Genomic DNA, 26871 nt, shown 5'->3' on the forward strand with positions numbered 1-26871 from the left:
AAATAGGCTAGTATCGTCAGCGTATAATATATACTTGGCGCTATGAGCAATGTTAACAATATCGTTAATGTAAAGAACAAAGAGAAAAGGACCCAAAATGCTTCCCTGTTGGAACACCTAAATTAACTTGTTTGACTAAAGAAGAATGACCATTAATCACGTCAAACTGCGACTGATTCTGTAGGTCCGGTGAAATGAGTGACAGAGCTTTCCCTCGAATGCCATAGTGCTCCAATTTTTTCACAAGTATTTGGTGATTGACGTGATCGAATGCTTTTGTGAAATCCAGAAAGTTAGCAAGGACCAAGCTCTGACTTTCAAACATTTCAAGTATTATTTCTTTTTGCATGAGAAATATCAGCTCGGTATATTTGTCTTTCCTGAAGCCGTATTGCGAGTCAGTTAGCAAGTTGTAGCGATTGGTAAATGAAATTAAACGCGTTAAAATTGCTTTTTCGATACCTTTTGAAAAGACTGGTAGAATAGAGATTGCACGGTAGTTTGTAAGATCATTCCTATCACCTTTCTTGTAGATTGCTGTAATTTATGCGCATTGCATTTTACCAGGAAGTACCGCACATGAAAGACAATTGTTAATTATATGCGTTAAGCAATGTGCGATCAGGTCAAAAGTGAATTTTACCGGTTTTATCTGCAGATCCATCATATCTGTGGCTGTGCTGTTTTTTTTAACTCGTGTACGTTGTAATGACTTCCGATTCAGATACTGGCCGCAGAAACATTGTATGCTCGCCGCGCAGCTGCATATAAGACAGGCTGTCACCTCTAGATGATGATGGGAGATTAGAAAGAAAGGAATAATTAAATGCGTTTTGCTTGTTCTGTTCCAGACAGTTCCACGTTGTCCTTCAGTATCTTTGTAATAGGTTCAGTACTTTTGCCAAATATCTTGTTTAGTTTGCGCCACATCTCCCCAGAGCGTTGGCTCGAAGAAATTAAGCGGCTATGATGGTACCTGTTTCGAGCAGCACAAAGTCCTTTAGTGACATGATTTCTATGTTGTTTGAAAGCACTAAACGTATGAGGACATCTGGTTTGAATGAATGTTTTGTATAGCTGCTCTCGTTTTCTAATTAGATGCAAAATTTCAGTTGTTATCCATGGCTTACGAGCTTTCTTTGGTCAGGTAAATGTTTTTTGTGGAAAGCATGAATCGTAGATAGATGTAAACTTCTCTAAGAAATTGTCACCAGCGATTTCCGGATTACGTTCATTCAAAGCATCATCCCAGCTTACCTGTGCGATAGATTCACGATAAGTGGTTAATGTGAGAGAGTTAATTGTTCTGTAAGAAATGCGTGCCACTGGCGTAGAGTGGTCAATAATTTTAGAAGATTCATTTACAGAAATAAATATTGGAAGATGGTCGCTGAGGCAGTAGTTTAAAACACCAGATTGCACACGGCGCAAATCAACATATGTAATGAAGAGATCAAAAGTTTCTGTTGTTGTCAGCCTCGTTGGTGAAGTTATTACATTTTGGCAATTGTGTATAATTAAGAGAGACTCAAAGGAAGCTTTATTATTGTTATCTGCAAGTAAATTAATATTAAAATCCCCGCCTAAAATTATTCGATATTTATAATAGTTAACAAATTCCAGGAGTGAATCTAAAAAGCTAAAGAAGGAGGAAACGTCACCGCGAGGTGGGCGATAGCAGACACAGAATAAACATTTCCGTGATTTGAGAACAAGTGTTTCATAGTGAGGAGTAGAACAACCATATTCAGAGTGAATCTAAAAAGCTAAAGAAGGAGGAAACGTCACCGCGAGGTGGGCGATAGCAGACACAGAATAAACATTTCCGTGATTTGAGAACAAGTGTTTCATAGTGAGGAGTAGAACAACCATATTCAGATAGTAATTCGCAATGCACTTCATTTGATGCCAAAATGGACCCGCTTCCACCACGCTCCTGATGGCGGTTTACAAAGTAAGACTTATCCGTGCATTTCAAGTACACCCTCTTCGCAAGTAAACCACGTGCTCGTAAACACCGCAATATCAACGATAATTTTAACCTCGCTAAAGAAACATTCAACGTCGTCGTACTTATTGCGACCGGATCTCAAGTTGAAATGGACGCAGTTACATCATTGCTGAAATTAAGTCACCGTTAAGTCACTTAGCTGCGTCAGCTTTGCAGTTTCATTCGTCGACGAAGCCATCACAGACGAGAAAAACAACACTTTTGGTCTAGCATTTGCTCAATGAATACACATATATATTGACCAGAATGTCCCGGCCACTATTAACGCGCATGAGCGACCACGCCATGTCGGCCGATTCATGAAAAAGTTTATCTGCATTCTCGTCACCAAAACGATCGAGAACATCAAATACCTGACTTCGCAGTGTACTGACCCTCTCATTTCATTGATTGTACCCGGTATCAACAACGTCACAGCTTGTGAAACTGTCCTCGTGTTTGAATGCATCCACGATAACAGTCGCTGCCAAGTGCCGATTTCATATCCCTTAGAGAATGTAGTAAATGTAAAAATATTGCGAGGTCTACGTCTCGATCTGCGCCTTCGTGTTTGCTTTAGTACTGCCTGACTGGCTTCAGCAGTTTGTGTTATAACTTTGCTTTTTGTTACTAAAGTGGCGCCGTAATCCGTTGTCTTCGTATCGCTCCATTTTGAAGCGTACTCGATAAGCACGCAGAGCTGTTCATTGGATTTTTTCCAGATCGTACTCCTGCCTTATGGCAAGTGTCTCCGATCCGTCCGACGTTTTCGCAATGATCTCCCCGTTACGGCACCATACGTATTTCCACCCATTTTCGCGCTTTTTAGACGAAGCCATTCCGAGGAGACGTTTTGGTGTTGGACATAAGTGTTCGTTCACGTAGACAGGCGACGCTAATTCATTGCCAAAGTCGCTGTTCTCAAGACGCAGTTTTCTTGCCTTCTCAAGCAGGGCATCCCGCTTCTGTCGTCGCGTGAACTGCACAGTAGTGCGGCCCGGCTTATTTCTAGCACGAACACGGTGACAAGCCTCAATGTCATCTGGTGCAAAGCTAGCACTCCTGAAAGCTGTCCAAGTTTGCAAACAGCAGCAGTTACGTCCTGGTTGGGCCTTTCCGCGATACCTTTAATTTCGATGTTTTTGCGGCAATCGTGTGGTTTATCAACGTTGTAATCGACAAACGCCTCATTGTTCCAGAAAACAGCGTCATGCACGGACGCGTAAGACAGTCCGGTAAAGGTTAGCCAACCCACTTGCCTAAATTCAAAAAAAAAAAAAAAAAGAAATGAACGCTCCCTCGCCGGGTCACGGCGTGCCTTATAATCTTGCTTTCCTAGTTATCCTCCAGACACGAGCTTGCACTTTTAAATACATTCGCTTTGTTTTGTCTGCACTAAACAATACGCTATACATTGATGATTTCTTGTTCCTTCACTTTATCATCCGACGGTTCTTATGTTTTCATACGTTACCTTATCAAACAAAATGACTCCCACCCACTAATTAATAAATGCGTTGAAATGAAAGTTAGTGAGCGTACCTAATTTGATCTCTGCTCCAAGGTGTTCCCTGTCGAACGCCGATTTGTTGTTATTGGTTTTTTATCCCTTTGCGCGACGTTCGAATGTTATCGCCAAGGTCAGACGTTCTCCGCGTCGTTATCTCGAGAGAATGCGGAGCTCTGCTTATACAGACAAGCACGTGGCTCATTGTGAACTCTATCGTTATCTCCTCGCAATCACCAGAGGCAAAAGGAGACCCCCGTCGCACGCCTTGTTCACAATACGTTGTTTGTAATGAGCTTATAAGTTGACAAACTCGGAGCAACGGCCGTGCTTCGACGGAAAAGGCGAGCAAGGACAGGGCAGTTCCAGACCGATCCGCCACCTACGCGCGACCGGTGTCCCGACTCTCGCGGTTCGGTCGCGAATCCAGTTACAGTGGAGACTGTTAGCAGCGTGAGCTATACGTAATTGCGTCGGCTCGCGTTGTGTCGCGTAAGCTCTGCAGGGAGTCGAATCCCGTTGTCGCGTTCGGCGGTCCGACCGCGCGCACAGTTGCAAAACGTCGCTGCGGCCGCACGCGTAAAAACAGCTGCGCAGCCATGAGTGGATACTTGGGCAACTTGAGCGCTCGTCAACAAGCCGCGCTGGACCAGGTGGGTGAAAGCGTTACGCTCGCGTTTTCAGATCCTGGCAAAGCCTCCATTTGTGATGGTGCTGGTGGGGCATACACGGGCAGCCTGCGCTGCTCGTTCTATCTCACTGACCGACGTGCAACGGAACTTCACTGAGAGTGCTGTACTAGGGCGACGGCCCCGTGCTACAACTACAATGCAGACAAAGAAATCTTGGTTGGAGTTCCTTCATGCCGCGGGACCTCCCGAGAGGCTTGAGCATAGGGCAGTTGTCCAATACACGCGCATTCGCTCTCCCCCTTCTCCTCATCATCATCTATGCCCAATACCTTTGCTCCCCATTCTTCAGTTCGATGTAGCAGGCTAGAGCGCACTAACTCAGCCAGACCTCCCTGCCCTAACTGTGATTAATTTTTCTGCAAATAAATCCTCTGTATTTCCAACACTTGTACTTCATCGTATTCGTCGATCAACTGCGCTAGATTTCTTTATGGAGTCGCTCTTTTCGACAAGTGCCAGCCGTCCCGCCCCGGTGAACTATCCGTTTGTTCCTCAGATTCTCGGCTTTGGTATCGTATTCCTGCAGTGGCATTCTCGGTCCATAACTTTCTGGTATACTACATTGAGTGGACTCTGACTGGCTAAGCCAGTGCGCAGAATCGTCGTCGCTCTAATGAGGCGTCGCGCCAGACACCACGTCACGCAAAAGTGAAAGCACCCTCGAGTGTGGTCGGACCGAGAATGCGGCCCCCAGATATACGGTACTCTGTACCACGCTCCTCATTCTTACACTCCGTACAACCTGTCTCTGATAAATGTTTAAGGTAGCACTGGAGTCGTTGCTTTCGCCTATCAACCATACAAATAAAACATAAAACACAGTGTTGTATCCTCTGATCGCCCTTGCTCCTGATGTCCTGAGCAGTTCATGCCGAGCATCTAGCGCTCTGTTTTTGTGTGTGGTGTGCCTCGAACGCCGTATCTTTCCATACATTTTATTAGATATAAATCGAACTCTCCCTTCGTTGTACTGTACAGTCGGACGCATAACAGACACACACACACACACACACACACACACACACACACACACACACACACACACACACACACACACACATTGTTGCGGACATGTTTACTTTCCCTTTGCTTTCCTTGAACCCAAGGGCTTCAAGGACTCCAGCGGAATTGCTGTTAATAAAGGGAAAATGAGACTTCAATTATTACTTCCCTCCACCCTGCGGGTTTCCGCAGAACTATTACGTCAAACTCTTGCCTTTACTTCAGAGTCGTTGATGAGTTCGACTTCACCCTACCATCTGCTAGCCGCCTGGTTAGCTCAGATGGTAGAGCGGCTGGCCCGAAAAGGTGGTGGTTCTGGGCTCGAGTCCCAGACCAGGACGAATTTTTCTTCAACTGCGAAGCTATTCCTTTCGAGGAGCCCGTACGGGCTTCCTTTCTAGCAATTGCTACGATTGGGTGGACGTCTCATTTTCCCTTTAATAATTACTTCCCTGCACGTTGCCGGTTTCCGCAGAACTATTACGAAATTACTGTTACTTTCACGCCTGGTGAATGTTCTCCGTTTACTTGTGCAGTTCCGACATGACGTGGCCGACGTGAAGCGGCCTTCGCACACGGATGCATTCCTGCTGCGCTGGCTACGCGGTGAGAGGAAAACGAGTCGCCCATCTCTGTATGGGATAACGTTATCATCTTATAAATTATATAGTTACGCAGCTGTGCATACCGTATTGACATTGCCAGCGAGAAGCGCCGTGCACGTCAATAAATGTGCACTCGCAGAATATGTAAGCAGAAAAGGAATGGCATTGGTAATAAGAAAGAGAGAGAACAAGAAACTGGGAGAAAGGGAAGTGGGAAGAAAAGGAAGAAGTGAGGAGGCACGAGCACACAGAGCATAGTACTTTTGCTTCCCAATATTTTAGCTTCCTCGCAGTCGTCCAGCCGACTTAGGGTAGAACGCAGACTGTGTTTGTTGATCAAAAGAAGTGAAGTAGCGTTATACGGTCTTGTGGCAACCACAGAAGTGGCAAAAACGGTGTTTGTGGTATTGATGAGGATGATATCGACGACGACGACGATGCTGACGTTCCCAGGCTGTGTTAACTTGGAAACTTGCTGCTAGAATTTGCTTCGTCCGTGTCACACCGACACGCACTATACGCTTCCTTTCAACACTATATAGCAAGTCGGCTCGCCGGGAAGCTTTTCACCAGTGGCAGATGGTGCGGCAATTTCGCAGAAATAAAATGGTTGCACCTTGCAACAAGAGGCGCCCCCTTTTGTAAACGCAAACTCTACTGCCATGGCCACTGCCACTCCATCGTGCCTTAAAACACTTAGCAACGAAACGTGCTCACTACGGAAGACTCGGCAATCCCGAACAAAGCGCGTAACGGGTACCCCACAGCACCCCAAGGTGTGAAATAAAGTTGCGTTATTTCGTACTCAGTGAAGAAGGGTGGGAGGAGGGGGGGGGGAATGGGAAGGCAATTAAGGTCAAGTAAAACTCCGTACCTAAAGGAACAAAAACGAAAATAGTTCTTTAATAATAACTTTAATAAATACCTTAGTGCTATGAACGCATTACCCCATAGCAGCTTCCACGTCCCGCCCTATGACGCAAAATGCGCTTTTAAACTTTTCTGCTAGACACTGGTCTCGGCTAGACATTTTAATTCTGTACGTTGCGTGTTGTCGTCTGTTTCGTGTGTTTTATGCGTCTGGAGCTGCGTGCTTGAAGTGTCGTCAGGAGAAGCTCCCCAGTTTTCGCTAAAGAGCCTCTATCTCTCTCTCTCGAGCAGGCGAATAGAAACGAATTAGAAACGCACGGCACCAAACATAAACACGCTAACACCTCCATTAAGAGAAGAAATATCGAGTAGGTTGTGTCGGAGACGCAGCCGCTGTGGTGTACGTGAAACATCCTGTGCGTGCTGTTGAGAGTGTATGAGCACAAGGGTACAGATATGACGCAACCATACACACAAGTGACATTTATAGACGCATTACACAGCTTACACGTTCAACTTATGATGCTGGAGGTCGTACGCGGTCTCAACGTGCAATCGTGATCGCTCCCTATTCGTATACAGCGGTATCAGCCGTGGTGAAAGGTGGTGGGCGCTGTAATTGGCCATCGCTCCGTCTCGCCACCCGAGTCTCTTCACACCGTTTCTGCAGCTCGCGTGCCGAACGCGAGGACGGCATAGCCGAACAACCAACGAATTTCTGCAACAAATTGCACACTTGTAAGTCCTATAAGTCCAGACGAGCGCAGGTTTGAGTTTGAGGAACTATATCTACGATGGTCCGAGTCAGTTCTCTCAACCGCGACCACTCCTGCTCGGATCGATCGACAAACGTATACTGCCGAGCTGTGTCGCACTGAACGCCGAGCGAGAGGCTAAATTTAGCTCAGACTGCGTCATGCTTGTCGCGACAACGACGTCATCCGTGCACGCGACCCAATGCGTGACTTCTTTTCTCTACACAACGATGCAAGGCGCGTCGTTTACACGGTTACAAAGGTATATCGTTCTTATTAAACTTTTGCGCGCACAAAGACAGGACGTCGAACGAAGGAGGGACACACAACATGCGCAAACTTCAAGTGGTTTTTATTGTGACAGCGACATATATATATACGCTTCCACAATCAGAAAAAGAAAAGGAAAGTTCGTGAGAACCGTGTATAACCAAGTCGCCGGAAACGTAACGCTTTTGAGTAAAGGTATACGCGATAACGCTATAACGCGTTCTCGTTACATGCGGTTTTAGCAAGCGACGCCCTAGGCTGACCGAACTGAAAGACGTTTCACGTCATGAGAATTAGGCCCTTATAGACCTGCGAGTTGTTGTTGTTGTTGATGTATGTCACGCGGAAGAAAGCGAAGACAAACAAACATGGTTCGACGAACGTGGATAGTTTTCACTCGCGTGCGAAGTTGATTGACTCCTGCGTTTTTTCACCGGACCGAAAGATTGACCGCACATTCGACAGGCTCCTCCGTCGTCTACGCTTAGACGTAACCTGCGGGCTTCACTTCTTGTGTCGCATCGAAAATACGTAGGTTCCCACGTTGCAGTTACTGTGATAACTCCGACGTTGCAGTGGAGCATGTTACCATAGAATGTTCTCAACATGACCAACGGCGTGTTCGCCTGCGTAACCGTTAGAACGTCCTTGATAGACGTCCTCTTACAATGACCATAGTGCTTGGACCGTGGTCAAGTCCTGATAAGCAGAGACGCGCGCGGTAAGTACCCTTCGCTATTTATTTAGTGGAGACTAATCTTATCGACTGCCTTTAAGTGACGTTCCTGGCCTGTCGTCCCTTCATTGTGCTTCTCTCTCTCTTTTTTTTTTTTTTGACGAGCTGATCTCGCCGTGGTGTTGTCCTTATGTATCTATGAAGAGGTTTGTGTGGACGAGTTCCTCCGCTCTTGTGTAACAAGTTATCGTCCTACACTTGCCGGACTGCTCTATCGGTGCTGGCGCCCGTATACACATATAGAGGAGACAATCTTCGCGCGCACTCGTGCTTATTTGTGTGCATCGTGCTTTTTTTTTTACCTTTTCTTCTTTCTTTTCCTTGTTTTGTTGTTGCTTGAGTAACAATTTCGGGATTTGGGGATAACCTTCTGCATGTAAGTAAAAAAAAAAAAAGAAAGACTAAAGGAAAGACGAAGGCCGGGACATCATAAATGTTCCACTTTCTATCGGACCCCTCAACTATCTCGCGGCCGTTACTCCATACCGTTACGGTATGGAGTAACGGAATAGAAAAAAACGGGGAGAAGAATGACACGATAAAAGTGGTTGCTAAAAAAAGGGGGAAAATAGGAGAATACAAGTAAAAAACAAACAAAGGTGCATAAGTAAGCATAAGGAGATTTTAAAAAGTACAATAGTGCAACCACAGCTTCCAGCTTGCGAGATAGCAACGACGATTGTGCCGCCTTGCAAGATGCAATAATACTTCGGTTGATGCTAGTTGGTACAATGTATTTTGAAGGTGAAACATTCAGCGCAAGACCCAGGACCACCCACAAAGAAGACACGAGACATCTTCTTCCTCTCTTGTTTGTCGGTTATCCTGGGTTTCGCGCTGAATTTCTCACCTTCAAAATTTGCAAGATGCATTGGTGTACAGCGTGAAAACATGAATTGAAATTACATTGTGGGGAAATTTACGTATCGTAACCACGACATGATGATGAGGCCAGCCGTAGGGGGGACACTCCGGAATGTTATTGACCATCTGGGGTTCGTTAACGTGAGCCTAAATTTAAGCACATGGGCGCTTTTGTTTTCTTCTTTTTTTCATTTCATCCGCATCAATATCTGCGAGCAGCCGGCTGCAGGATCGAACCCGCGACCTCGAGCTGAGCACCGCAACGTGATAGCCCCTGGGTTACCACGGAGAGTTTGCAAATACCAACCGATAGCGCGTACATTGCCCAATCTTGTTGTTGCAGCGCATTCGTCGAGCACTTGTCTCGAGAGTTGGCTCTGCGAGGATTCCCCGTCACGGTCGCACCGCTTCAGTCCAACACTTACTATCTATTGTGGAAGCCAGGTTGCACTCACACGGTACGGAAAGAAGGCGCTATCGGAGTCTGTGCTATGCCAACAGGAAAGGACAGAATACAAGAAGTCCGCATCCGAAGCCATGGCTGGCAGCTACATCGGGCATCTCTCCAGGCAGTCGGAATAAATTCCGTCTTCGGAACCTGGCTTTGCAGCGGGTGTTTTGGTCGCACGTGAACCCTATATTAGTGGTATAGCCGGCAAGGTTGAGAGAGTGTTGTTCTCTAAAAAAAAAAAATAATTGTTGCCTTGACGAGTGAAGAAGCGGAACAGCAAAATGCTGCACCTTCTTTTTTATTATTCAGCTTTTTTTTTTAATTTGGAAGGTTGTCCTTAGGCACAATACAATTTACGACACAAATACGCGCGTACAGTCCGGACAGCGAGGAGTGCGAGGTATCCGAGAGAATAGTACACGTCTTGTGCATTTGCCCGCGATATGCTATAGCTGTGCAAGTACAATCATTGGTACAACATTCGCTGGAGTTTGCCGCTCGAACTTTGTGCTGAAGACGTTCCATTGGGACTATGGCCGGATTCTTGTCGGCGTGATGCTGTAAAAGCTGTAATCAAATTCTTGCGCGAGAGCCGTCTAGATTTGAGACTTTGAAGAGTCTTTGCTGTTCACCCACCGTCACCTTCACCCTCGTAACCAACACCTTTGTCCCCTTCTCTCTCTTTTTACTGCCTTACCCACTGCTGAGTAGCAGGTCACAACTTTGATTCAGGCCGAACTCTACCGTAACCTCTTTCTCTCCTTCGCGATACAAATACCAAAATGAGCGTCCCACTATAAATTTTGTTCCGTGCATAATGTTTAGCAAAGACGGTGAAACGGGCCCATGTGACCCAACAAGTAAACGATAACACAACATGAAAAAACTCAGTGCCCTTCCAATCTATGAAGACGGATGATCAGCGAAGCTGTGTATGTGCGCTCCTTAATGGCGAACTGCATCTCCGCCGCGGGTCGGCCCGGCATAACACTATCTTCGGGGTCGGCCCACGTATGGGGAGCTTTGTGTCTACACACGGACACGAGCATTACTAATTAACGAATTAATTAATTAATTAATCAATTAATTACTGACGTTGTCGAACACAGGAGCACTGGAACGAGCGCGTTCGCGCGGTAGCGCCAAGGGGCACCAACGAGCCAGCCGTGGAAGAAGACGACGCTGGAGCCATTGCTGATGATGACGGTAGTTTTGTGTAGGCACACGGACACCGATCATGGTGGACCCTTAACAGCTTCTCTGAAAAAAAAGGGAAAAAAGGAAAAAGAAGACTACAAAAAGAAAGGAAACGAAAATAATCTCTAAAAGCAGCCAGCAACGTAATGGGTGCCGGGAGGAAAGGAGCGCAATATAGAGAGAGGATGGTGGAGCAATAAATCAAGAGATGAGATTATGGACTCAGATTATGCAAGGCAGGTTGAGTTTACACCATTACCGGGATAATCGAAGATTTGGGAAGCCCTTGTCCTGTTGTGGTCTTTTACAGGAAGGGAGGGTGTGGGGAAGAGAGAAAAGGGGTGGAAGACAAACTGCAAGAGTCAACATAAATATTGCGCAACGACAGCCAGAACCAGCTTGCACTTACGCACAATTACGCGTCTTTTAATCATAGAGTATATTTCTTCTTTTTCATGTCGTCGTCGTCGTCGTCGTCGTCATCATCATCATCATCATCATCATCATCATCATCATCATCATCATCATCATCATTATTATTATTATTATTATTATTATTATTATTATTATTATTATTATTATTATTATTATTATTATTATTATTATTATTATTATTATTATTATTATTATGAACCCGCCGCGGTAGCGTAGTGACATTGGCGTTGCGCGAAAACAAAAAGAAACGAAAAGACGGTCGTGTTCGCACGTTGACTCCTAGGTGGTCAAAATTAATCCGGAAACACTGCGGCGTTCCTCATAATCAATTTGTGGTATTGGCACGTAAAACCGCAGAATTTGTCTAGTAATTATTATTATTATTTGAAGAACAGTAGCCATCACGGTTATATGGTGACTAACCTTTTCTTTTTCAATAGTAATTAAAAAAAAAAGAAAACAATCCAACCATTCGCCACAGTATCAAAAACGCATCAGTCTCCGCAACGATCTGCTCCAGAATCTGGTGTATACGCTTTCACGTTGGCGCACGTAGCCTGCAATAGGTAAAAAGGCAGAGGTTGTGCTTGCCGTTCCGTTTCCGTTATACGTGCGAGCGCAGCTAAACCGAGTGTATTCTAACCTAAACAATGCAGTAAACAGCGTGAGTTGCCACGGGCAGTGTACTAATTCGATCCGTCTGCACCTCGCATGTGGCGCCCCCTATACCGTGTGCACAGCGCGGGACTTCGACGTGGCCAAGGCCGAGCGCATGTACCGTCACGTGAGTATGCACACCGCCCTCGTGCACACTCGTGCGCGCAGCCGCTGACGGAACAGCAGTCACGTGTCTACTGGACGGATAAAAATCTTTTTTTGGAAGGGAGTGGTAGCCCCTCGTCTCTGTTCCACAAGCAACATCGTTGCAAATTCAAGCACGTTAGAGATATCTGGCACGGCCGTCTTATTGCTAGGGTAGTTAGTTATCACTTATGTAACGATGTGTCAAGACGCGAGCCAAAAGAACAAGTGGACCGAGAAAGTATAGAGTTCCGCTCAATCGCCTCTGCATCGGAGCCAGGGCAGCGTTATTGCATATGCTGCTTTCCGCTGCAGGCACGAGCGCATACGCACTGTAACATAATTTACACCGTGAAAGTTTTAACTCACAATTTTACACCCTTTTGGGTGTAAGGGTGCGCATTATAGGCGCACTGACATCCTTGTTCACGTTTAAGCGTGTAGACTATTTTACAGTGTAGTGCACACAAACCTTCCTGAGTAGCTACCTGTTTATTACACCACGGCTGCGCTGGTACGTTGTAGTGCTCGCATTCTAGCGGCAGGTCGTGATCCCATCGTGGTTTGCACAGCGGTTTGAGCGGAACACGCAGTAAATTTCCGAGCTAAAAGCGCCCATACGCTTTGCCTTCGCTCTCATCTCAGGCGCCATAGAGGTTCCACGCGTGCAACCCCATTGGCGATGCTCCTCAGCGCGCCAACGTTGTGTGGCGCCTGGTATCTGCCAGGGTGCTGTTCCTGCAGCGCAGAAGCAGCTGTCTCACGTGCTGCTGCGCATGCTGTAACCTCCGCGTTAGTGTTAGAACTCCGTTCGTGGAGGTCTAGCGCAGCTCTAAACCTTGTTATCGCTTTTGTTGCGTTTCGCCTGCGACACGTGGTTTTGCCGGCGCGACTGCGGCGGGGCGGCAGACATTTTGGCCCGATCGTCGTCGCCGCAACACTCATCGCCAGGTGTTTCCAGGCGCGACTGCGGCGATGCGACCGCATAGGGATCATCCTCGCATTCCAGTCATTGTGCCAGAACCAGGCGATGCGAAAGCAGGGATCATCCTCTCATTACAGTCATTGTGCCCGACCGGCAGCGCTACAATAGGGTGCTACGAGATCGTGCTCGACATGGTGCTACGGCAGCGCTACAACAGGGTGCTACGAGATCGTGCTCGACATGGTGCTACGGTAGCGCTACGACAGGGTGCTACGAGATCGTGCTCGTCTTTTGAGGGGTTCCTTCTTGCCCTCAACTGCGAGAGTATAAAAACAGCTGCCCCCGGACGCCAAAAGGAGGGCTCCGATTTCTTCTGTTGAGTGAAGTGCTCTCCCGTCTCTCTACTTCGGTCAACCTGACCGCCAACTCTTTGCAATGTTAAAATAAACAAGTTGCTTTGTTGTTACCAGTCGACTCATGCTTTGCCAGGACCTTCGGATGCTTCCAGTTGTACCCCAGGCCGCCAGGCCAACGCTACCCTTGGGGCTTGCGACCCAGGTACAACCACGGGCGTCAGCGCCGAGTTCCCAACAGATCGTACCAGCAGTCCGATCCAAACATCTGGTTGGCAGCGGTGAGATCGCCTCCGACTTCAAACATCTGGTTGGCAGCGGTGAGATCGCCTCCGACTTCAAACAACTGTCTGCCAGCGGTGAGATCGCGACAACGGAGGTCAGCAGCGAAGAGATGCAGTTGACTGTATGCTGAGCAGCTCAACGACGATCCGGGAGCAGTGCAACGAGCCCTGTGTGACGACTGGTTGCCTGCAGCGGAACGACTGCGCGGAATTCCTGCCTGCGAGGTTTGGTGAGTGCGGGACTTTCTTCTTCTGAGCTTTGCCAGGCTTTTGTTAGTGTTAGAAACAGAGCTGGTAATTGTGGTTGTCGTTGCTGCCGGGTTAGTTTGCGGCAAGACAATAATAGGCAGTAGAGAAAGCAGCATTCAGAGCAGCCATGGATTTGAAGTCGTTGCGCAAACCGAAATTGTTGGAGCTTGCAAGAGAGTTGGGTCTGGATGTCTCAGACAAACTCAGAAAACCAGAACTGCTAAAGGCTATTCTTGAGTTAGAGGCTGAGGATGACGAGCTGTCGGAATGCCTTGAGACTATTGAGGAGAGGTCAAAAAGACAGGAGCGCGAACTTAAAGAGCAAAAAGAGAAACAGGAGCGCGAACTTAAAGAGCAAAAAGAGAAACAGGAGCGCGAACTTAAAGAGCAGAAAGAAAAAGAAGAGCGTGACCGTCAACACGCTTTGGAAATGAAGCGTCTTGAGGTAGAAATGGAACGCGCTCGTAATGGAAGTCAGGCACACGGTGCAGGAGAACGCGTATTGTTCAAAATGACTGACCTGATGCGGCCGTTTAAGCTTGGAGAGGACATTGGTTTGTTCCTGGTTAACTTTGAGCGAACGTGCGAGAAGCAGGGGTTCTCTCGGGAAACGTGGCCACAGCGCTTGCTCACTTTGTTACCCGGCGAGGCGGCCGACGTAGTCGCTCGCTTGGATAGAGAGGAGGCAGAGGATTTCGACAAAGTAAAATCGAGTCTGCTAAAAAAGTACCGGCTGTCTGCGGAGGCGTTCCGTCGGAAGTTTCGGGAAAATGAGAAAGGCAGAAGTGAGTCATATACAGAGTTTGCGTATAGGCTTATGTCGAACATGCAGGAGTGGCTCAAAGAAGAGAAAGCGTTTGGTGACCACGATAAAGTTCTGCAGTGTTTCGGGCTAGAACAGTTTTATAGTCGGTTACCGGAGAACGTGCGATACTGGGTCTTGGATAGGCCAGACGTTTGTACGGTGGCTAAAGCCGCTGAGCTAGCCGAGGAGTTTGTGACGCGTCGGGCTCGCGGAGCTAAGGACGGTCAAAAGGGTGAATTTGGCTCGAAGTTTGAGAGGCCGAAGTTCACACCCATGAGAGCAAAGGGGAACACGCGTAGTGCGGATGCGAGTGGAAGCAGTGCGACCGAACGTAAAGAGACGGCGGCAGCCAAACGCAGAAAGCGGTTCGAGATGAGGCGAGCGGGCGTTTGTTATACGTGCCAGAAGCCGGGTCACTTTTCGGCGCAGTGTCCAGAAACGACACCAAAAGTTGTGTTTTTTTCAATAGGCAGCACTGACGAGAACATGAAGCTTCTCGAGCCTTACATGCGAGACCTCCTCGTGAACGGGAAAGAGTGCCGAGTGCTTCGCGATTCCGCAGCTACGATGGATGTAGTTCACCCGTCTTACGTAGAACCCCATATGTTCACGGGCGAGTGCGCATGGATCAAGCAAGCCGTGGAAGCTCATAGCGTGTGTCTGCCGGTAGCAAAAGTGCTTATTGAAGGACCTTTCGGAGCGCTTGAGACGGAGGCGGCAGTGTCATCTATGCTGCCCCCCCAGTACCCGTACCTATTTTCAAACAGGTCCGATCACCTCCTGCGCGAGAAGGGGCTTTTGTTTGGTGAAGCTAGTGTTCAGGCCTTAACCAGATCGAAGGTTCGGGAGCTCGCTGCAAAGGCGGTAGTTGCGGGGCCGACGTTATCAAACAACGAAAAAGGGTCAGAGGCGCAGCAAGCTGATATTCCGAGCACGCCCGAACTGAATAAACTTGAGTCTGTAACGTTAAAGGCGCCAGATACTGGAGAGGAAACGCCCGACGCGGGAAAGTTAGAAGAGCTATCTACTGATTTGCTCATCGCGCCTACGTCAGACGGACTTGATAGGTTGCTAAAAGTCAGCCGGACGGCTTTGATAGCCGAGCAAAAAAAGGATGGCAGCCTGGAAAACGTGCGCTGCAATGTCAAAGAAGGTATCGCCAGGAAAACTGCGCGTTTTGTGGAAAGAGGTGGAGTCCTGTACCGGAAGTATCTAGACCGCAGAGGAGTGGAGTTCGATCAGCTGATCGTGCCTCAATGCTATCGTCAGGATCTGTTGCGCTTGTCACACGGGGGTTCGTGGTCCGGACACCTTGGAGTTAAGAAAACTAAGGACCGTCTCTTGCAAGAGTACTATTGGCCAGGGTGTTTTCGGGACGCAGACCATTTCGTGAGGACATGTGACACTTGTCAGCGGGTGGGCAAACCAGGGGACAAATCGAGGGCGCCGTTGAAATTGGTACCTATCATTACGGAGCCTTTTAGACGGCTCGTTATTGATACTGTGGGACCTCTGCCGGTAACAGCCACGGGGTACAGACACATTTTGACTGTGATCTGCCCAGCGACAAAGTTCCCTGAAGCAGTGCCGCTTAAAGAACTCAGCTCAGTTGAGATAGTTAATGCACTACTGTCCATATTTGCGCGAGTTGGTTTTCCTGCAGAAATTCAATCAGATCAGGGCACAGTGTTTACTAGCGCTTTGACGACAACTTTTCTCGAAAGGTGTGGGGTAAAGCTGTTACACAGCTCAGTGTACCACCCACAGTCGAATTCCGTTGAGAAGCTCCACTCCGTCATGAAGCGCGTGTTGAGAGCGTTGTGTTTTGAACATCGAACTGACTGGGAGCTGTGTCTGCCTGGGGTGATGTTTGCTTTAAGGACCGCGCCGCATGCGGCTACGGGGTTTTCGCCAGCTGAACTGGTGTACGGTCGCTCGCTTCGATCTCCGCTTCGCATGCTTCGAGAATCATGGGAAGGTAGGGGCGACGACCCAGTCGTGGTGGAGTACGTGCTTAAGCTCCTCGAACGCTTAAGAAGGGCACAGGAGTTGTCAGGTGAAGCAATGACAAAGGCCCAGCAGAGGGCCAAGGTTTATTATGATCGGACAGCCAGGGCCCGTCGTTTTGAGGTTGGCGATGAGGTCATGATATTGCGCACATCGCTAAACAACAAACTAGACGTGCAGTGGGAGGGCCCAGCACGAATTGTTCAGAAACTGTCGGACGTTAACTACGTGGTAAGTCTGCCAGGAAAGCGGAAAGCACAGCAAGTTTACCACTGTAATCTGCTCAAACCTTATAGACAAAGGGAAGCAGTGGTGCGCATGATGGTAAACGTTCCTGAAGAGCTTCCGGTCGAGCTTCCGGGACTAGGCTCAGTGACGAACAGGGAAGACACCGGTCAAGTCATTAGTGACCTTATCAGTAAAGCACCGCTGTCGCCCGAGCAGAAAACCGAACTACACCAGCTATTACAAGAGTTTCAAGGTCTGTTCTCTGAGAGGCCTGGTAGGACTTCTGTACTTACTCATGATATAGAACTTACCTCCACAGAGCCAGTACGATCCAAGGCGTATCGGGTGTCACCCCGCCAGAGCGATATTATGGAGGCTGAGGTAAAGAAAATGCTACAGCTCGGTGTTATTGAGGCAGGTGAGAGTGATTATACCTCCCCTTTGATTTTAGTTGAGGTACCGGGCAAGGAACCTCGTCCTTGCGTCGACTACCGCAGGCTTAATTCCATCACTAAGGATCAAATTTATCCGATCCCTAACATCGAGGAGCGCCTTGAGAAAGTTAGTAGCGCTCAGTTTATTTCCACCCTAGATCTTGTCAGGGGTTATTGGCAGGTTCCACTTACAGAAGAGGCTAGTAGGTATGCGGCGTTCATTTCACCACTGGGAACATTCCGTCCTAAAGTGTTGAGTTTTGGTTTGAAGAACGCGCCATACTGTTTTTCAAGTCTCATGGATAAAGTGTTGCGGGGACAGCAAGAATTCGCTTTACCGTATCTAGACGACGTAGCGATATTCTCCGCATCCTGGTCTGAGCATATGGCACACTTGCGGGCAGTGCTAACCCGCCTGCGCGAAGCAGGCTTGACAGTCAAGGCTCCTAAGTGCCAGTTAGCACAGGCCGAGGTTGTCTACCTCGGTCACGTGATTGGTCAGGGTCGTCGCCGCCCCTCTGAAATAAAAGTGGCCGCTGTGCGAGACTTTCCGCAACCGCGCACGAAGACCGATATTCGGTCGTTCTTAGGTGTCGCCGGCTACTATCAGAGGTACATCCCCAGGTACTCTGATATCGCGGCTCCCCTGACGGATGCTCTAAGAAAGACAGAGCCTCAAACAGTCGCCTGGGACGAGACAAAGGAAAGAGCGTTTAGCGCCCTAAAGAGTGCCCTAACAAGCCAGCCTGTGCTACGATCGCCAGACTATACAAAAGGGTTCATTGTTCAGTGCGATGCTAGTGAGCGAGGCATGTGCGTTGTACTGTGCCAACGGGAAAATGGAGAAGTAGAACACCCCGTCCTGTATGCTAGTCGTAAGCTGACCAGTCGTGAGCAGGCGTATAGCGCCACCGAGAAAGAGTGTGCATGTCTCGTGTGGGCCGTTCAGAAATTGTCATGCTATCTAGCCGGCTCGAGGTTTATCATTGAGACGGATCACTGCCCTCTCCAATGGCTGCAGACCATCTCTCCCAAAAATGGCCGCCTCCTGCGCTGGAGCCTCGCTTTACAACAATATTCCTTTGAGGTGCGTTACAAAAAGGGGAGTCTCAACGGTAACGCCGATGGCTTAAGTCGAAGCCCCTAACGTAGGAATCAGCCTCAAAATTGTTTGTTACTGATGTTTTTCTTCCTGAGGCAGGATTTTTTTTAACATATTGCTTTTGTTTAGTGTTTCAAAGTGATGATATGCTTTCTAGTGCAATTTTCCAATTTGTGGACGCGTTCTGAGTGATGCTAGACTACTGTAAGGAACTAGGCAGTGGTATAAAAAGGGGAAAGCGCCTGGCAGGGCTTAGTGAGGGTTGTGCCGTGCTTGCTGACTGAGCGGTTGAGTTTCAGCGTAGTTCTAACGCTTGCCGGGAACGAGAACAAAAATGTGAACTCTCCCGAAGTCACTTTGCAGTGTCCCGTGCGAACCTGAACGAGAGAACGAGGCCTTCTCTGTGCGCTGCGCTCAAGAAACGTCGAGGGACGCCCGACTTCGGTTATGTGCATCATCGAGCGACATCCCTCCGGACAGCGGATGCAGTCCCCTGTCCATCGGGATCTCCTTCCCCCGGCGGGGCGGTCTGTTGCGTTTCGCCTGCGACACGTGGTTTTGCCGGCGCGACTGCGGCGGGGCGGCAGACATTTTGGCCCGATCGTCGTCGCCGCAACACTCATCGCCAGGTGTTTCCAGGCGCGACTGCGGCGATGCGACCGCATAGGGATCATCCTCGCATTCCAGTCATTGTGCCAGAACCAGGCGATGCGAAAGCAGGGATCATCCTCTCATTACAGTCATTGTGCCCGACCGGCAGCGCTACAATAGGGTGCTACGAAATCGTGCTCGACATGGTGCTACGGCAGCGCTACAACAGGGTGCTACGAGATCGTGCTCGACATGGTGCTACGGTAGCGCTACGACAGGGTGCTACGAGATCGTGCTCGTCTTTTGAGGGGTTCCTTCTTGCCCTCAACTGCGAGAGTATAAAAACAGCTGCCCCCGGACGCCAAAAGGAGGGCTCCGATTTCTTCTGTTGAGTGAAGTGCTCTCCCGTCTCTCTACTTCGGTCAACCTGACCGCCAACTCTTTGCAATGTTAAAATAAACAAGTTGCTTTGTTGTTACCAGTCGACTCATGCTTTGCCAGGACCTTCGGATGCTTCCAGTTGTACCCCAGGCCGCCAGGCCAACGCTACCCTTGGGGCTTGCGACCCAGGTACAACCACGGGCGTCAGCGCCGAGTTCCCAACAGATCGTACCAGCAGTCCGATCCAAACACTTTCAATGCTTCGCCTTCGAGAAAGAGTGCCTTCTTCTTTTTCTCTCTCTCTCTCTTAATTTGTTAGCATTATACGGCAATACAGCGACCCTGTTCCTCGATCACGCTCCGTTTGGTGAATGGCATTATTTAATTACTTCACGTCATCGTTTAAATTTGTTAACTTGCCGCTGCGGGCGGTGCATGTAGAGGTGCGAAAGCTTTACACACGTGCCCATCTTGGTGCTATTTTCGCACTCTCTTCGTTAACACTTTACCCTGCTAAGCTATCTTGTCGAGAGCACACAAGACCTCTGTTATCGGCAGTGACCGCATGGCTAAAACTCTCTGACGTCCTTGGATATGCAGGATTATAGCTCGGCCCTACGCACGTCAGGGTGCGAAAACCTTGAGTTGTGACCCCCTTTGTCTACCCTTTTCGCGTTATTTAAATAACCTTGCTTACTTACATTTATCTTATCCTATTGCGAGCTTATCGAAAGTACAATAGGTCCCTATTCCCGGCAGAGACTCTCGGTTGATTGACACGTACAAGCTGCGCACTCCGACTTTTCCCGATAAGGACATCTCGTGCGGCGAAATGATGCTGCCTTGGAATGCGGGTATTCGCCGAACAACGACAGTTCGGTGATGTGCGCGAGCGAACGGTTTTATCGGAGTCTTTTGAACTCTGCCTCGACGCCTGGCCTTTCTAAAAGCAACAGTCAGCAGGCTGAGGCGTGCAGTCAGTGCGCGTCTGCGAGCAATCGCAACCTCTAATAGATCTGCAACTTCGTGCAAGGACTATCTTACGCACTTTTTCTCTAGTCTTCACGAGGCAGCGAACATAAGCAAGATCTCGCTTCAAGGAAAACGTTTTCCTAATGAGCGCCTCGCTCACGTTAACTGTTGAAAATGACGCGAAGATACATTTCAATCTTCGTAGCTCTAAGCCTGTGCCGTTCGGCGACAGCCGGCACGACGATATAGTATACCGCTGAGGGCCCCATGCAGGAGATTCGAAATTTGTATCGCGCGTCTAGTAACGCTCTCACTTTCCCGGTTCATACTTTCGAAGAGCAGAGAACACTAAAGAAGGACTTGCCGATTACACCATATGGGATACGTTTCTTGCCTACTCTAAATGAAGACAAAGTACCCTATGACATGTTCACGCTCGTGTCATTGCATAGCTTATGGAAAACTAGAATGGCCGTGAGACATGCCGATGTCAATGCCCGGCCTGTTAGAGAATACTTCATTGAAAGCATTTGTCATATTAAGGAAATGTATAATTTGCAAAAAGAAAAACCAACATGGCTCAGTGTGATGACTGAGCTAGCGAATTTCAAGCGTTTTTAGCCCTGTGACTGCCAACCAATGGCAGAGATTTTGTCGTGACCGTTGTGTATTGTTAAAATGTCTTGTTTTGTAGCCTTGTTGCCATGTCGGTAATAAAGAAAAAAAAAAGAAGGGCACGAATGCTTCACACGGCTCAGCTGTGTTTCTGTTGTTTTTTTCTCGTTGGCGTTGCTGACGATTAGGACCTCGAGTGGCGGAAGGAAAACGCTGTCGACGACATGCTGCAACGCTACGAGACACCGGAAGTAAGTATCAATCGCATTCCACACCGCCTGACGGCGAATTGTGCAACCTTTGTCCGGACTTCGCGAGTGACAAAATAACGGTCGCTTGCTCTTCCGGCAAGGCCTGCCTAACAATTACTGGTAATTCGAAGCTGATGAGACAGGGCGAGCGCGAGCAGCGCTGTCTATGCATATCAATACCCAGAAATCTGAAGGTGCAAAAATTCCACGCGCTTCGAAGCGTACGCAACATGAAGTCGTATATGGTAACACTCGCAGCGGTTTTGAAACATTTGTCCAAATCTGTATCTGCGTTTGCAGATTGGTGTTCAAAGGACCCACACGCTCGAAGTTCTACATGAAACCATTTGTGACGGTCATGCAAATTATACTTGTGTGTGTGTGTTATTTTTGTACTTAGGCGCGCGGGCAGAACTTGTAGATACAAATCTTATAATAAAGGCGGAAGTATTTGCAAACACTAACGGATTGAGCTGCCAGAGTTTTTTTTGTTCTCCTTACTAAGTCGGAAGCTGTCTCGTTATAACAGGGTCGAAATGATCCGAGGTGCTCCACCATGTATGTCGCCCCGTCAAACATGGGGTCGAAGACAGTAAAGTGGTAGGTGTGCAGTAACAATCAGCGCTCTGAAGTGGACCGAAGCCACACTGAGTATGTAAATGGTTAAATTGACGTGCACCTCAAGGTCAGATGTTTTTTGTTCCTTGCTATAACCGGATAGAACTGGCAAGAACAGGCTGCGCACAAAAATGCGTACGCAGAGGCATACTATGTATACTCACAGAATGAAGCGCGACAGGGGAATTTTTACAGTAAAACACAAAAATAGGTGCAGGAGATTTCGACGGGTCACGCCGCTGCGCATCTGGGCCCGCATTCACAAAACGTTCTTAGGCTAAAAGCTTTCGTGCCAGCCAATAGTGATGCAGGACATGTTATTAGCGAAGGCGATCAGCCAATGAAAGACAGCACTTACGAACGAAAAGCTTTGTGGGTTCGGCCCCCGGTCCCTAAAGGTGTTGCACATACTCTGATCCAAGCATAAGAACAAGAATTACGCCGACGAACGAGAAGAAGGAGAAACCGAGGCACCCGATTTCTATAAGTCATTGTCTGTCGGTTTAATGTGGTCAAAATTATAAGCGCCGATGCAACACGAACTAAAGAAGTCGGAAACGAAAGTATACGGGTAGCAGTTAGGCTTAAAGATACGCCGGGACGAAAAGTTTCGATATTACTGTTTGGTACTCATTTAATTCCAGTTTAAACTCTCTCTCTCTCTCTCTCTCTCTCTCCTTGCAGACTGTGAGGGATAACTTTCCCGGAGCGATCTTGCACCCGTGCAGGGACGGCCGGCCCATGTGGTTGGTACCAGCCGGGCTGGATATAAAAGGTGACCGCTGGATATATTCAAGTGTGACAACCAACGTTTGTCGCACGAGAGAACGCGGTCCTTTACGCGTCAGCCAAAGCAGCTCAGCATTGACAGAGAGAGAGATTAATGTCCTTCTAATTCAGACCCTGCTCCGGTGATCTTAACTTAAAGCGAAGCCTTCTTTGCCTACTTTCCCGCGTTTGGCATGGCTGCTGGTGTAAGTGATCAGCTCATCGGAGGATACGTTTGCGGACGTACTTACGAAGGTTATACGTATGCCAAATGCAAGTACCATCATACGAGTTTATGTAGACCCTGTATGCTACACTGATAAGATGGCGACAGTAACCGAAACCTCTTTTTCGGCGTAATATTAATAATAAAGAAAGAAATCATTCATAGAACTTCTACGTATAATGCTGGCTCATAGGTGTAGGTCTAAAGCACACCGACCAGTTAATAAAATAGCGCATTGTATTCAACGGATTCTTTGGTTTTACTTGATTTTGTTTGGCTGTATGTAGCACTGGGTGTTTACTACTGGGTGTACCACTCTTGGCCACTCCTCCAGAATGGGCATGCGCCGTGCACTGTGACATAAGAGGCACAGAACCCTTAAATGTAGCTAGATATGGTGTCATACGCCTGGCATCGCCATTATTCCCTCGAGAAGCGTATACCAAATTTCCTCGGTCCTCGTGGTACTGCTGTGTCCACTCGTCGACAAGACAAGTCCACTTGTCGAAACGTTGGCTCCTGCATTCACCTTGTTCACGTTTTGCTCATTGCTGTGTAGATGTGTCACACAGTGCATGCGCCTGATTTGATTGTTGCGTTTCGTCATACTGAGAGCTGTGTAGAGCTTGAACGTAAAAACGGGCCGCCCGCGTTTTCATCGAGCGGTCCTGGCATGAGGTGGCAAGTTGCAAAGGATGAAAGTAAACACAATTGTGCGCGTCACCTTTAGATGCACGGGAAAAAAGAAAGGAAAGACAGGACAAGCGCTTGCCCACGTCTTGTCTACGTCCGCGTTTAACCTTCGATCTGTACATTCACGATGATGTGAGTTGCACCTGCATAATTTTGGAAATTGCCACTGCCTGCCGTGATACCGCACGACACGTTACATGGAAAATCTGAGAAAGAGCCTTCAGGAAAAAAACGGGATGTGGGTTCAGCGAGTGATCCAGCCATTGGTTGGGAGGTGGAGATGCAATGCCTAGGGGTCACCGGATCATTTCTGTGGTCGTGCCTGCAGCTGCCGTGATGAAATTCAGGGAGGCTCTAATTGAGCACCCAAGGAAGAAAGGCTTTCCGCGTGTGTGGCTGCAGCACCTTGTATTTCCGGAAGGGTCAGTCACAGCCTGCAAACAAGCTCCCCGCCTTCTTCTTTCATCCCTAAGAAACACTGGTCTGTTACACGTGTGCAAGACATGCACAGGCACCGATTCCTGGCCTCGATCGCCAGGCTAAATAGCAACGAGCTTAAAGGTACAGGACTGTTGGGTTATGGGGCATTTTCACAGGGTGTGCCCCCGTAGCCAAGGCAGGCAGGCGGGAGGGGAGGTCCCTCAGTCCTAAAGCTTTTATGCTTCCGAGAATTTTGGGAGAAGGCTGAGGTAATCAATGAATCAATCAATCAATCAATCAATCAATCAATCAATCAATCAATCAATCAATCAATCAATCAAATGTTCATTTTAGTGGCCAGGAACAGCTACGGAACCTTCGCACTCATGCAGAGAAAACGCCATCTCAAAGCTCAACAAATAAAACGAAGAAGAAAATAAAGAGTACGGCTGAAACAAAAAAAAAAATTGAGAAAACTACCATAACGATATACGGAAACGAATAAAAGAACTATTGCTGGCCGGAGCCAGTTTTCTATACCAATGCATACAAGTGCCAACTGCTTGAGCCTTTTCCTCGTTTTCAGCGTTTTTCCTTTTGCGCGTTCCAAACCGCTGCGGCTACTTTTGTCTCTCTTTTTTTCTGCAGCATTCGTAGCCGCACTGACGCCGGCCAAGGTGCAGCGGCACTGCATCTACTTGCTGGAGTACATGGAATCGCTCAAGCGCTCGTCCGGAAGAGAGGTGAGTTGCGTCACGAGGAAGAGCGCATAGTGCGAGGCGAGGACGGGAACGTTCACCTGGACGAGATCCCGTAGGCTATACCCTCTTGTTGGATGCAAGGAGTGAAGTCACTTATGTGTACTGTCAGCGCGTAAAATGGGCTGAAAGATGCCGCAGGCGTACCTCGCTTTTTTTTTTTTTTTTTCTACGAAGAGCGAATCACTCTTTGACCTCAAATGTACTTGATCTGCGGGTGTGCGAATATCCGAAACTTGCGAATAATGAGGCGCATAGTGTCCTATTCGATTCGGTCATGGAATCGAATAGTCCCTATTCGTAAATGCGAATATTTTTCGAATACTTTGCGAATATTTATGAACGTCAGCTGCACCAAAATAAACATGAAATGGGAGGAAAAGTACGGTAATGTTTCACCACGCCGGGCGCAGTACAGACATCAAACTTGAAAACTTGCGTAGTCGAGCAGGCTACGTCACTCAGGTCGCCGTGCTCCACAGGCAGTACAGCGACCATTCCCACTCTGTGATAAGTCCTGTGCATGCGAAGAAACTACTTGTTTGCTTCTAATGCTCCACTTGTGCTTTTAATACAACGACGCTTCGTAACGTACTACGTGGTGGCAGAAGCTTGCCAACTTTAAGAATACTGGGACGTGAACGCCGTTTTATGTTAATTGTGACAACGGCTGTTCGTTATCCGAAAGCTACTCGAAAAGTATACGAAACTCGATTCGATCCGATTCGCTTCTGGCACTAGCTATTCGATTCGTCTTCGATTCGGTCTCAAAAAAAAAAAATCACTGTTCGCACACCCCTAGTATTTTATTCCTTTTAAAACGTTAAGTGCATTTACATATGTAACGTACTTCTCTGCGCATGCGCATCTCCGCACAATAATTCTCCTGACAAGCGTCATGCGTAAAACGCCGCATTCGTGCTTGTGACGTTGCTGCGTCGACGTCTCTGTCTTCCATCCGCCTCAATCGGGGTTTTAATTTCGACGTAGCTCGTGAACGGTGTAAGGCATGCCATTATAGAAATGAACATGAACATGAACATTGCATGAGGTTGCACGTTGCATGGGGATGAAAGTAAACACAACTGCACGCGTTGCATTCAGTTGTATGGCATTTACCGAACCGCTTTACGAGAGCTTCGCTTCACGAAGATTCCATCATGTGTGTGCGTTGAATCTGCATAACTTCTTTTTCTTCTGCAATAAAGTTTGGTTGATGTTCACCCTGCGTTATTTCTTCTCTGTCCTCGGCGTTTGCGCCGCTCTTGAACGCAAATAAACAGAAGCTTCCTCAATTTTCACCTATTAATTCCGAAGTGAATGAGACAGAGAGAGATATGAGCTGGAGGCGGAGAGGAATGTACGCGCAGTTTTCTGGAGAATTGGAACGACACGTTGACTTCGCCATGAAAGACTCACGTTAGATTAAAAAAAAGAAAATATTTATGGCTAGCGGTAATGTCGTTAAGGCACTTACAAGAAGTCTCAGTCGTTTTACGGCATTGCTCACTGTCGCTTGCCCCCCCCCCCCCCCCCCCCCCCCCCGTAGCCTTGGTAAAGCTCTTAAATATTCACGGTAAGTATCCATGAAATCGTGCCAACAGGCTATTTTTCACAGTTCCAATGCATCAACCTGGCGACTTGGTTTGGTTTGGTTTGGTTTGGTTTGGTTTCACTGGTGGCGAATCCGGTGACAAGCAAAACTCATATTTTTTTCATCTACAGGCGGGCCAAGAATTGGAAAATCAGTACCTCGTCATTGACTTCGACAACTTCAGCCTACGTCAAATTTATAGCTGGCAGGGTAAGTGGTGCGACTAGCAATTCATAAAAGCTCGACAGCGCATGCGCAATAAGGGGCAGGTGAACGTCGGGTTGGGGTTTAGAAGCTCGCAGGTTCGACTGATGCTGCACCCTGATATCTTTCCCAAAGAAAGAAAGAAAAGAAAAAAGAAAACAAGAGAAGCAGCAGGCTGGCGATTTCCGCCGAAAGGAGGCACGATGCCTGCCCATATA

At 48.0% G+C, this 26871-nt stretch overlaps 1 protein-coding gene across 10 annotated transcripts in view; it reads left to right on the plus strand.

The window, feature by feature from the left end:
• LOC142585402 (SEC14-like protein 2) overlaps nt 1–26871 on the plus strand; it is a 46522-nt gene that overhangs the window by 9867 nt on the left and 9784 nt on the right. For 3 of the 10 annotated variants that reach the window (XM_075696150.1, XM_075696141.1, XM_075696140.1), the window contains exons 2-6: nt 12115–12158; nt 21310–21372; nt 22675–22765; nt 24746–24840; nt 26581–26659. In XM_075696150.1, coding sequence (XP_075552265.1) covers nt 12147–12158; nt 21310–21372; nt 22675–22765; nt 24746–24840; nt 26581–26659 — 340 coding nt within the window. In that variant the 5' untranslated portion in view covers nt 12115–12146. Of the gene's footprint in view, nt 1–3795; nt 4151–5727; nt 5798–12114; nt 12159–21309; nt 21373–22674; nt 22766–24745; nt 24841–26580; nt 26660–26871 lie in introns of those variants that run through there. The other 7 variants (XM_075696149.1, XM_075696142.1, XM_075696143.1 and 4 more) reach the window with 6 other exon arrangements.

The sequence above is a fragment of the Dermacentor variabilis genome, chromosome 6 (genome assembly GCF_050947875.1).
Source record: "Dermacentor variabilis isolate Ectoservices chromosome 6, ASM5094787v1, whole genome shotgun sequence".
Lineage (NCBI taxonomy): Eukaryota > Metazoa > Arthropoda > Arachnida > Ixodida > Ixodidae > Dermacentor > Dermacentor variabilis.